Source organism: Haliotis rubra, unplaced genomic scaffold (assembly GCF_003918875.1).
Source record: "Haliotis rubra isolate DU_JTF1 unplaced genomic scaffold, ASM391887v1 Scf383, whole genome shotgun sequence".
NCBI lineage: Eukaryota > Metazoa > Mollusca > Gastropoda > Lepetellida > Haliotidae > Haliotis > Haliotis rubra.
The window spans coordinates 1,028,637-1,042,326 of record NW_025767061.1 but is presented as its reverse complement, the minus strand read 5'-3'; the positions used below and the strand labels follow the sequence as shown (position 1 = coordinate 1,042,326).

The 13,690-nt window shown below is 38.6% G+C and overlaps 1 protein-coding gene across 1 annotated transcript; it reads left to right on the top strand.

Annotated features, from left to right (window-relative positions):
- Window positions 1–5,003: 5,003 nt before the first annotated feature.
- Window positions 5,004–13,537, top strand: LOC124286440 (beta-1,3-galactosyl-O-glycosyl-glycoprotein beta-1,6-N-acetylglucosaminyltransferase-like; the record flags this gene model as incomplete). Its single annotated transcript, XM_046722817.1, has 3 exons — window positions 5,004–5,487; window positions 10,929–11,155; window positions 11,843–13,537. Coding segments are annotated over 3 exons (974 nt in total), but the record flags the coding sequence as incomplete, so codon positions are not given.
- Window positions 13,538–13,690: the final 153 nt, after the last annotated feature.

Below are 13,690 nucleotides of genomic sequence, written 5' to 3'. Positions count from 1 at the left end.
CAAAAAGACAAAGTACAGGTGAACATTATGTGAATAGATCACTGAAATAATGACCCCACCTCCTGTTCCTCAGGTAGTGCCACTTGCACAATTTAGATTCGCCGCGCAGCAACCAAATTTTGACAAGACAATCAGGGATGTGGAACATATAATATGCATATTTCCACGTGACTGTGGTGTATGTTCCTGATTTTATCTTTGACGTAGTTTTCTCCCTCTCTTGAGGAGACGTGAAGATCATAGGTGCGTGTCTCGCTTAGAAACAGCGTTAGAGAGGTATATATGTATATAGACCTACTACCCTATTACTATATAGGTCTATATACATATATGTCCTTCTAACGCTGTTTCTAAGCTGAAGCCACGCCCCTATGGATGAAAGCTAATGGCAAGGACGAAATGCCCTAAACACAATATTTTCTTTTGTTTGAGAAACTTTAACAGCAGATCCCTGGTCCAAGAAAGAAACAGCTTGAAATTTCATTTCGTATCCTTGGGTACTGAGGCGAGATTTTGCAAATGGCCGCTTTGACACAGAACGGCTCTGGGCTGACGTTTCAATACGATAACGCCAGATCACATGTTGCTCGAGTTATGCAGCAGCATTTTAATCAGAACAATGTTCATGCGTTACCCTGGCCCGCACGATTTCCAAATTTGTCTTTCACTAAACACGTCTGAGATGAAACTGAGGACGATTACGTTGTCATCCGAACCCTGAAACAACACTGCAGGAACTCTGTCAAATCCTTCCTCAGATATGGATTGATCCTACCCCGGACTTTCATCAACGTTTGAGTGGCATCAATGAGGCGAATGTGACCAGTTTGCATCAATAGGCACTCACTACTGACCGTATAAACTTGCTTGTGAAACCCTTTTGTGTTTTTGCATATACCATTATGCTTCAACGGTCTCGGTAATCTTGTCTTTCTTGCTTTTTGGAGACTTAAATAGTCAAAACCCACTGTGAGTCACAGCGTTTGGAGAAAACAAACTCCCTAGATATTTATATGAGGACACAAGATACCTCCATTGTACAACCATTTTTTTTTTTTTGCTATTCTACCACCCTTGCTGAATATCACCCTTGTCACCTTGTCACCGTTGTCCTGAGGTGCGCATTTCGTAGGAGTACCTGAATGGATTATTTTGTAAGTACTACATGGTCTACAACTAGTATAAGTAATATACAATTATTATCTATCACGACACCTAGATTTTCACATATTGATCATCCCCTGTAACCATCAGAAGGAAATATTATAGGTGACAGATTTCCAACCTGCTAAATGCCATGGAACGACAGAAAATCTTTCCATGAATACCATCTAAATTCTTTACTACCGCTATACATATGATATTACATGATATGATATTAGTAACATCAATAGTTTTGGACACCCATATTATCAAGCTTTCACCATAATGCCCCAACCCCCGCTGATATCATCGAAAACCTTGTGCATATCAATAGCAAGTACTTCAATAAATATAGGCAATTTATTTTTGAGCCTTTCTGGCATGACAAATATGACGCTTGGGAAATAACCTGTTGATAATATGCAATTACGTAGCACTAATGAAAAAGAAACCAATACCATTAGTAAGAGTGAGTGAGTTTAGTTTTACGCCGCACTCAGCAATAGTCCAGCTATATGGCGGCGGTCTGTAAATAATCGAGTCTAGACCAGACAATCCAGTGATCAACAGAAGAGCATCGATCTGCGCAATTGGGATACGATGACATGTGTCAACCAATTCAGCTAGCGTGACCACCCGATCCCGTTAGTCGCCTTTTACGACAAGCACGGCTTACTGATGATCAATTCTAACCCGGATCACCCCTTCACGGGTACCATTAGTAAGAAACCATTAATGACATTATTGTACCCAGGGTGCCGTTCAACTAACCGATCTTATCTAAGATCAATTTTAGCAAGTTACGCCAATTTTTACAATCGTCTTAGCTAAAAGTTACACCCGTTCCACTAACCGATCTTAGGCCGATCGTAGTCGGTCCTGATCTTACCGATCCGATCCAAGCTTACATCGAGACTCTTTCGTGCGAGAGGCACATTGTTTTAAGGAATGGAGAGTTACGAGGATATTACCCTACTTAAATTACATTCAAAGTATTGGGAATATTTCTGTTATCAAAGTTATATGTCAAAATGACAAAATGAAGTCTTTAATTTGAAGTTGGTACACATCGCTCCATTCCTGAAAAGTAATGGAGCGAGCAGACAATGGAATGACGTCACAAAATGTAATTTAATCTTGAATCACAAGCGGCTTTGCCTTTAGAATCCCCACCAAATATGCGCAGTGAAATCAAACATATTTTGTATCTTTTTACTTCAGAACATTGTTCACTTCACGGCTGTTGTTATTCTTAACCATGACGTTGCAATATTGTTGTACAAATGTGTCACACCGACTCGCTCGGTTGTGTTCCCATGACGACAGTGGTCAGACTGGCCTGACATTTGTAAGGCTTCCGTGCAATATTTGTTTACATCACAGAAATATATAAATTCATTTCATGGGGATTTTAGGGACGCTCACGGTGAAATGCTCGCTCTTATTTTTCACATAGAATAGGAAAGGCACCATTTTGGTTTCTCTACGATTGATTTTAGCTATCCTAAGTTGGTCATGAGCAACTTAGACTTTGAATCTTAACTTTACGATTGACTTAGGTAAGAGACCGCCTCCGTGGTGAAGTGGTCAGAGCGTCCGCCCGGTGAGTGGAAGGTCGCGGGTCTGATCCCCGACCGCGTCATACCAAAAGACGTTAAAATATGGTACTTGTTGGTCCCTGCCCGCTCGCATTAATGGGTACAATAAGGACTGGTCGGCTCGGAGTCAGTATAATGTGTCTGAGTGGGTATTCATGTTTCACTGCGGCATGGTATCTCAGTGGGCTAGCACTATAAAACCAGCTTTAAGTCTGGGCTAGTACAAGCAGCCGCACATACACATACACACGCATGCATCGTCGTCATATGAGCGAAATATTCTCAAGCACGACGTAAAACCCAATTTCACCTCATCTCACCTGCATCTGTTATATCAAGCTTCGGGTTTGCTAAATCACAGAAATATTCCACAAGATCACAATTTCCAGATTAGCTTTTCGAATGTTTTTTTCAGAATGCTTTGTATTTGTTTTGCTCAGTGTCACTAACTCCTCAGCGAGTAATCTTTCGATTTTCTGCTTTATGACAGTCAACCATAGAACATCAGCGCTGCTTATCGCCCAAAACGCCTTTCTCTTTAACTGTGAACTGAGACTGTGACATACATGTTCCTTGTATCAACCGTATGTAGTTCGCGCAGGTTTCTGGTGAGTCATATATCTTACGTAGTTTTAGTGTTAGCCACATAAACCAATAGTATGTGCCTTTCCTGCTATTCAAGAATGGATGTGAAATGTGTCTGGTTGACCCAAAATGCTATACAGAGTTCAGATTATATCTTGGAGAATCCGGAGCGCTTCAATACATTACTGTTTCTCAGCTTCGATCCATTTATATTCCCTTTGTATATTGACACTTATGTGATCAAGAACTGCATGATTAGAAAAGATTCTGTCATGTTACTCACAGAAAATAACCCATAACAGAGCCATGCTCATAATCGGAGAGTAAATCGCACTTTGTATTTTCTCATTACAAAAGTAGGTTTTCCACGTTTTTGTTGTTATCAGCTGTTCCATTCAACAATTTTCCCTGTAGGTGACGACTTTGTCAGAGAACACCGTGCTACCTAACATATTGGTTAGAACAAGATAAGATGTTCGAGGCACCCATCAGCAGTTAATAGTGTTTTGCGATTTACGTTTAAGTCAAACGATCGTATAAAAACTTAAACCACGTGGAACCATTATCTGAGTTGCGTTAAGCGCCTGTACAGTTCAGTTATATTGTCATATAGCTACATACATGTTAGGTAATATACTCAATTGAAAATCGAACACATGATGAAATCATCTCAGAAGTAATGTTTCTGATGTTATTCATTTTAAATAAACCGTATCAGTTTGAGGGCTTATCAGTATATGGATATTTAAATAAAACTTTAATGAAAATTAATATATCTAATAGCTTCTAATGCTAACTATCACTATAAAATGTCATGAATGATCACCAGTACACAGTGTGGATAGTCATACCATAAAACGTGAAGAAGGGAATCAGTAATTGTTGTATTGTATTTTTTGCCTGAATAATTAGAGGATGTTGTTGATTTCATTATATGAAATGAATTGCATTGTTGCAAATATATTTTAAAAATGCGTTTCCCTTTGCAAGTACCAACGTTGAGCTGGGTTTTTTTACCTCACCCAAACGACGTTTTCCAGTGGGTAGAAATGATATTCTCGGACGTTTAACATCGGTCTAAGTCTCACGTCATATAAATACCTTTACATTATCCTTTCCCAAAACGCCATTAATAATCGGATATTTAATGCACTGCGTTGATGAAATCTAGGTTAACAAATGCACAGCCTTTACGGGTAAAGTGGATACCCCAAGTCGTTTCTCATTTGAAAGGTCTGTCAGATGGGACTGGGATGATACGTATATTTCTTATCACAATTAAATTTAAGAAAACTGGTCTTTTCGTGCCGAGTTACATACTATACTTGTATATAACCCCATCTCACCTTCCATATTATTAAGATGTGACTGGGCAGAGAAATACAGAGTGACATGGAGGACTACTGTAACAAAATCTGATGAAGCGGATATTTTTCATTCTGCTTGGTGTCGGGATGATTGCTATTATTCAGATGAGCTCACATGTTGATTTCTTCTTTCACGGATACCATTCCAACATTTCAAACTGGTTACTGAACGGAATAGGTCGCCTACAACACCAAACAGCTGATTGGCAAACACGGGGCACAAACGGTATTTACTGTAAGAAGCTTGTGGCTGGTGATGCTGACGAAATAAAAAAGCAAACGCAATTATGACCAAGGAGTTTCGTTCAAGCTTATTTACCTGAAATTTACCCTGCCCTGACAAATGATTGTGAACAGTATAAGAGAACACGGGGTTTCATAAACAGCACCATGACGCCCGGAGAAAGGCAGTTTCCAATTGCCTTCAGTATTCTGGTGTATAAACATGCAGAACAAGTGGAGAGGCTGCTGCGAGCAGTATGGCGACCCCATAACGTATACTGTATACATGTAGACTCGAAATCTAGTAACATGTTCAAAGCTGCAATAAACTCAATAAGAAAATGCTTTGACAATATCTTATTTCCCCCTAAGCAAGTCAGTGTCCGGTGGGGAACATATACAGTGCTGGAACCAGAGCTACTTTGTATGGAAGCTTTGTGGAAACATAAAACTCTTTGGAAATATTTCATCAACCTAACAGGCCAGGAATTTCCATTGAAAACTAACTATGAATTATACAGGGCACTGGAAGCTTATAATGGCACCAACGATATCAACGGAGGTTATAAAGGGTAAGTCAATTTTTTCCCCTGTCTTTTTATTCCAGTACTACCCTTCAGGCCTGGTACAAAGTCAGAAAACAATAATGGCATACAATCATACAATATTTCTGAACACAAAAACATGGAGGATACAAATACCATTTTTTTACCTGCATAATTAGTCTTCATTAAATTTAAATTTACAGGCATTACGATATGTTATATTGCGGTAGATATGTTGTCTTTAAATCAGTGTAGTAAGGACTAAAATCTCAAACTGAGACCCATCTTTAATTACATGTAATGTACAAAATGTAAACAATCTGCTTTATCTTTGAATACTATAATTATAAAATTACCTTGAGCAAGTAGACGTTTGTTACAAAATTATATCATTAAAACCGCATTGATTAAGTAGGTTAAAGGTAAAACAAGTATTTTGAAATATTTATTTAAGCTGAACCCACAATGTCAGGCTGACTTTCGGGCTGGATATTTAACTGTTGACAGTGTCTTTATCCTACAGTCACTAATCCAGAAACATCTGGCAAAGTCAAACTGTCGATTCTATTGCTTATTTTACGGTTTCCATAAACCATTGGATTGTGTAAATAGAGTTTCTTGCTCAAAATAATATTCGTGGTAAAATGCTTTCGATAGTGCGTGATATGTATAAAACCAATTTCAGCTGTAAAATTATTTAACAAAAGTTTTAACTCCCCAAGGGGAGTTTGACAAGGTTGTATCCTAAATCCATAGTATTCAGTATATTTGTATATCAAGTTCGAAGAAGATTTACTGTTGTATGATTGAAGACGTATTCTTATTGGAGCAGACCTTTTTGAGTTGTTTTTACGCCCTTTTGCTGACGATTCTGTCATCTAATGCGGTTATAGGTTTACAGAAGTAAATATATGAATTATCAAACATTTGTACAAAATGGGGATTAAAGGTAAATTTTACAAAAAAAAACAGAGATACTTGTTTTCTGCAATAGGGGTATAAATGAAGAAGACTGAAATATGGATATTAAATCGTCTGTGATTATACACTTCAACCTACCTTAGCTATATATTTAGGTATTTTATTTTCAAATAAACTGTCCAATTACCCTTTATAAACTGTTCAGAAAACACCAATCATTGTCCACTGCTCCTGATGACGATGACATAATAGGACATTTATATAGCGTACATATCCACGCAACCAGTACATGTTCAAGGCGCTTGAGTGTTCCCTTGATCAACGGATGTCTCTTTTCCTGGCATTCTTATAACCAATTCAACTCCCCTGGTTATTATTCAACTCATGCAGCCTGCTAGGCGCAGCGGGTTATCACACAGTCTCATCCTCACAAGGTACCCATGTGCAGCTGGGTGAACTGGGACACATAGTCACATTATTTTGTCCAATGATACTGCACGTTAAGTACTATACCCGCAACTTGGTGTCAGAGATATGGGGTTACCATCAATGGGTAACCTTAGAAAGATTCCATATACAATTTAGTAAATAATTCCGGGGTGTTGGTGTTCATACCAGAAATGTTGCTGCCTTGACTGAATGTAGTCGTTATAATATCTACCCTGATTCAATTCTAAGATGAACTAACTATTGGTGGTAAATTATTCAGTATGGAAGAAAATAGATACCCTAAACAATGTTACCTTGGGCTAAAAAGAATGGACGAAATTAGACAATAGTTAAAAGATTAATCTGCATCTATGGTTATAATTATGCCTGGATTTTCCAAAATGTTGTAAAGACTGATTGCTTTATTTGACAATTCTCGTAAAGGGTTAAATAATGTTAATAATTAGTAGTCTATTCATCCTTGTTAAATGACCACAATACTTTAGACTTCTACTCTGTCAATAAATGAACTTTTAAAATGGAATCATACCTGTTGACCTGGCTACCTGTAGTCACGGGTACATCTAAGTACATCTAAGTAATGATTAGTAGCACAGCTGCATAACCTGTAGCACGTTTTTATATCGTATTGTCTTCCACAGTTAACATAGTTTAGGTTTTCATACTAGGTTTACAATTATATTTGTGATATTCTAGTTCTTTTTACTTTCCTTCACCGACAGGTTTTCATAATTAACCTGATAACTTGTGTTATGGTTTGAAAATTGCCCACGTGACTTAAAATCTTAACTCACTCACTCTTTGTGTCAAACGCACGTAAAATGAAAAGGGTAACCCCGTATGGTGTTCCTAGAGTCTGAGAGTTTGCCACCAATACACCCAGACCCTTCAACATCAGACTCAAAGAACATCCGACATTTAGATTCTTGAGAGGCATTTAGAAGTTGGTGAATATGAACTTTAACTTTGGCTACTTCTAGGCTACTTCTTGCCCCTTCTTCAGGTGATGGAAGAATCAAACACCTGAAGAAGGGACAAGAAGTAGGACAGAAACGTTGTGTTATACAATTAACAAGAAGTTGCCATCCATATACAGTGATGTGCCATAATTATGTCATAAAATGGCCGCCATGCAGCAGTGAGTAATACGTGGGGGTCAAGTTAAAATGCTTGGTGCGCTCAAGCAACAAAATGATGGGGGATCAAATTTCACGTCGTCTGCTTCATGTAAACAAGTTCAAGGTCAAATTCTCAAAATGGGGTAGAGAAGTAAAAGCTTGTCAGAGGAGGTCAGGAAAATCATTCTTGAGATGAATTTAGTTGGATTTAAACAGGCAGACATTGTAGATGCTGTCCAGAGGGATCAAAGCACCATTTCCAAAGTTTAAAGAGAGTTCAAATGGAAAATAATGATGAGAACATGCCCAGACGTGGTAGGCCTCCAGTTTTGGCAGAGAGCGGAGACAGGACACTTTTGAAAACTGTCAAAAACAACAGAAGAAGATCACTTGGGGATATTACATGTATTGTAAATGAGGCATTACCAACTAAAGTAAGTAAGAGGACTGTTCAAAGACATCTCCACAAGCTGAATTACAGGAAAATATTAGTGAGGAAGAAATTGACAGTAAGTGCTATAAACAGATACAAGAGAATGTCATGGTGTAGGACACATTTTCATTGGAAAACTCAAACTAATTGGTCAAAAATGATATTTGGTGATAAGAGTCCAATTGTTCTTGGGAAAAATAACAACATTTCTGTTTGGAGAATGTCTGGTGAGGAGTACAGACCATATTGTGTTGGCAGCAGGTGCCCTGATTTTCAGCAAAGGGGAGGACTGTCTGTGATGATTTGGGGGTGCATTTCCTACCATGGAGCTGGTACACTGGTCCAAGTTGATGGTCATATTAACAGTGAGAAGTATGCATCTATTTTGGACGAAAATCTGTTTCCTGTCATTGCCAAACACTTCACAAATGGTGATTATCTTTTCCAAGATGACAATGCCCCATGCCATGAGTCTCGTTTTACAAAAGATTGGAAAACTACGAATGAAATCAAATGTTTATCACGGCCATCACAATCACCAGACTTGAACATCATTGAAAATCTCTGGTTGCTGATCAAAATCAGGCTACAGAGAGTTTCACGCACCATCAAATCAAAGGGGGACTTTTTCATCAGATTATCAGGATTTGGCAGTCAATACTTTTGCATCATATTCAGGCGCTATACTCATCTGTTCCAAGAAGAATAAGAGCTGTGAGAATAAATAAAGGTCACATCACAAAGTATTAGTCATCCAAAGTTTATTTTAGGGGTAAGTAAGCTTTAATTTCTACTTTACTCAGTGACCCTCTATAAGTTTTGCCCCTAAACATGGCGGCCGTTTTATGGCATAATTATGGCTCATCACTGTACTCGTCTTACATATCCGACATTTATCAACAAACAACATCAGAAAACTGCCATTTCTGAACACGTCAGCCAGGAGCCAGACCACACCATCATGTGATAAGCTAGAATGTACGAAACTGGCACTAGTGCAAGGCACACTACCAGTACACGTTTGTACAACTAATTCAAAGGTTTTCCTCAGATGCAAAATTGTGGCCTTGACCAAAACCGTTCCTGTCCACCATGTGGTCTGTGAAAGTTTACCAGTAATCGAGTAAATACAATTAAGTCATATGCTTGATGGACATTTAGAAGTTGGAAGGTAAAATAACAACATATCGTATCCACCGATGTCTTTCACTTGATGTTTACAGTGCTATATGTACTCATATGAAAGAGCACAAAGCATCTGGCAACTAGACATTATTGAGAAGTTAAAGATTGTTGTTTTGTTTTCACATAACCAGAAATTATTAGAAACATTTAAAGATTGTATTTTTAGTATTTTTTCATTCACTACTCAGCAGTGCAGGCTTAAATGTGAATATGCTAGATCAGAACATTAACTCCATGCTGTCCCAATCGGACCACCTTTCTTTCATTTCACATATGTCAGATTTTTCTTATTGAAACTTTCATAAGTCCCCAAACATTTTCTGTTGAAAGGTCAGGGCTATAGCTTGAATCTAATATGTTATTTTGGGTCGTTGTCTTTGAATGCTTTGAAAATCCCTGCTGGAAAATCCATAGAACACGTGAGCAGATTGAAGTAAATGTCCTCGAGAATGTCCCTGTTCATATTCCCTTCAAATACACAGTGGGGGTTGCCCCTAACACAGATATGCCATCCCACACGTTAAATTTCAGACGGTACTTTGGGCGCTGATACAAAGGTTTTTCAGTTTTTTGGTCCAGAATTTCATTGTATTAGGAAACAGCCACACAGAACTTTCATCTGAGAAAATCACATTGTCCCAGTTAAAATGTCTATGCTTTAAGCACCAGTTCAACCTTCGCTCCTTTTGTTCAGTTCAGGTTTTCGACTTTTTGCCAACCCATTGCATGCAGCTCAGTTCTAATTGTCTCCTTACACAGCCACAGTTCCTCTATCAATCATATCCAGACTTACGTTTTCTAAACTCCTTCGTTTGTTTTAGAAACAAGAATACCAAGCCGCCTCCTTGTCACCGACAGTCAATTTTCTGGGCCTACCTGCGCCTCCCTGGTGCTCAATGCCATATATATTTGCAATATTTTTTCAAAACACGATAAACAGTGGACAAAGGGATGCCTGTTCTACTTGAAATCACTTTTAGCTGATCTGATGTCCTTGTTATAATACTCTAAAATCAACTTTCTCTTCTCTAAATCATCCATACTGAGGATCACTGAAAATGTCGTCTGCTAGCAAGTAAACAAAGGGGGATAACTCTTCACAAACTAATGAAAAAGGATTAACGGAGTAGTCTCTCTTGAATGAAACTAAGTACTTGATAGCTGGTCAAGGTTGTGTATACTAGAAATCCAATTAAACATATTCCTAAAATTCTCAATAATTTCTGGTCATACCATATGCTGCTCGTAATTATATTCTGTCATTCACCTGATGAAGGGGCAAGAAGTAGTCGTGTTGTAAATATTTAAGAAGTTGTAAATCCATATCATACGTTGTTACATTTAAGCCCCTTATTTTACAGGGCTAATCTTGAGAGATGGAAGGGCCGTGGAGACCCTCCGCACAAAATCCGACCACGAAAAGGGGGCGTTCACATCGCTGCCACCCGAGGGTATGTCGACTACCTACTCCACAACAATGTGTCACGTGACTTATTGGAGTGGGTCAAGAAGACAAGTGTCCCTGATGAAACCTACTTCGCCACCCTAAACTACAACCCACACCTCAAAGTCCCGGGGTCTTATAAAGGTACGTCTATATGTTTGTGAATGTCTCAAATGCCTAACGGCGTCTTCATATCTTTTTTAACCGTGTTTGGCAGCCTGACTCCTGAGATAGTCTTCAGTCAGTCCTGCTCCACAACGAAGCACATGTGATACATGTGGTCTCACATGCCTAAACTTGCCTCTGTTCACCCAGCAGAAAATGGGTACCTGGTTGGATAAGTCATGTGACAATTTAACCTTCTAGCCCCTATCAGGCAACTTGGTTTATACGGGGTTCAGACTGTAGCGCTTTGTGCGTGGCCCTCCGTGGTGCGGAATTCAGCGCATTACAAATGTCTTTATTATGTATTATTATTCTCTTACACTTTCTGGATTTCAAGGATGTAAAAGGATTAAACAGCCATTCAACATATAGTTTTTCTTGCAGTTACATACACTTCTCATTTTAACGTGGCTTTTCGTTAAGCTATAAATGTAAAAAAAAAACAAATTAGAGGGTAATTTGGGTCCATATAGTAGTATCCCCTCCACGCACACTCTTCTAAAAAATATATGTTAATTAACGTATTTGCAGGAAGTAATAAGGTTATTACTGAATATGTGAAACATACGATTCCAAAATTCTCCATAATTGTTTCCTGTTCCTTGACTGTCTTTTTGTGAAGCTGTCTGTGTGTCTGTATTCTGACTTGTGTATTTGCACATGCAGGAGATGTGGACGATGGGCTCCACCACGCGATGGTCCGCTACAAGATCTGGGGCGAACGTACTAAATGTTCCGGGAAGTTTACTCGCAACATATGTATCTTTTCTGTAGGGGACCTAGTGCGAATGACGTCCTCTCCCTTCTTATTTGCAAATAAATTCTTCTACGACTATCACCACCTTGCTTACGACTGCCTTGAGGCCTGGCATCAGAACAAGGTCGCACAAGAGCTGCAAAGACGTCTTGACTTCAACACAACAGTCTAAAGCAACAGATGGGTGGTCAAACATCACTTCTAGACAATTGCTAGAATGGTTGAAAGCTGTTAACCTGAGGTACTTGGCAACAGAAAGGAAGTACTTTGGTGTCATTACAATCTGACAATGATAAACACGTGATTCTTATTTTGTCGTCAATGCACTATGGACAAAGTGTCAAGCAAAACGTTTCTTATGATTATAAAACAATTGCAAATGTTTTGAAGGTTTTGTGAATGTAGACTGTATACCTCTTATTCAAATTTGGATTGATTTCAAAGGTCGCTCCATATTATAATAAGAGTTATCTCATCTACAGTGCGACCCCATATACATCAACACAGGAGGTGAATCTAATCTATGTATCAGTAAATGTATTGCCGGGTACGGAGGATGCAGTTGCGTGCTGCGTGTGAGGTGTACGTATGACGCTGAACATCGTGAAGAAGAGCAGCTAACCGAGTTGATTTTTATTTCGCTCTGGGGAAACAATAAGAGAGACGTGGAAGGAGGACAAACATAATTTTGTGTGGAATTTTATTGGAAAGTGAATCTTAAGACTCATGTGAACATACGACTTTAGAAACACAAACTGGTGCCAGGTCGACTAATTATATGAAACCATTATGTCCTAGGGAGATTGCACGTACACAGAATTGGTAAAGGGTCTCTGATAAACCCTGCCCTGTAATAGCAAAACTAATGCACAGTAAGGATAAGATGAAGGTGATAAGTTTGAGAGAAACCTTAAAACCAAAGGTTGTGCGATAACCAACAACCTAATATAGAAAAAAAAAGTCAAGAAATCAAGAAGTGCCAATCTATGGATCCATCTCAAGGTGAAAAGACCATCTGAACATATATTTTTTCTAAAACTAGGAAACTGTCGTATGCTCCTAAAGGTGTTATGCGCGTTTCACTCACTGCTGCATCTACTTGTGGTGACTTTACGTGCGTTTCACTCCTCCAAGTTTGAGATGTGTTTTATTTTTCAACGAGACAAAAATAAGGACACATCCTTAGTTGATATATCATTAGAACCCTTATTTAAAGTTTCTATAAAGGGCTTTGGCGACTTTGTTTTTAACAATATATTTTAACAATATTGACGAAAGTATAAACATTATCACAGAAGCTCATATTTTGCTCGGGAAAGCACGAGAAAGGGAAGTAAAATCCTTTAGCAATGGGTTGGATGGGAATGGGAAACTTTACTAAACTATTCACACACAATGATGGTCTTCTGTTGACTTGAAACAACAAAAGCCAATGCTCCTTAGTCGGAGGTATCTGTTAACAACCATGTTGATCCTCTGGATTTGAATAGTAATATCCCCGCTTCCATTTTCAATCCTTTGACCGCCACCGTGAAGTCGATCGTCATCCCACTGTTGGTAGGCCCTCATGCCTTGACTTTATATCTGATCAGGTACACCCTCGATAATCACTTCTACTATCAGTTAATTGATACTTTTCAAATGTATTGTAATTAGTAAATGATTTTGATTTGGTAGAAGGAATAAATAACTATGATTGTTAGTGGCTGTACCTTCAAAGGGGGTTGAAGTAGCGTAAAATAAATGTCCCCTGAGAG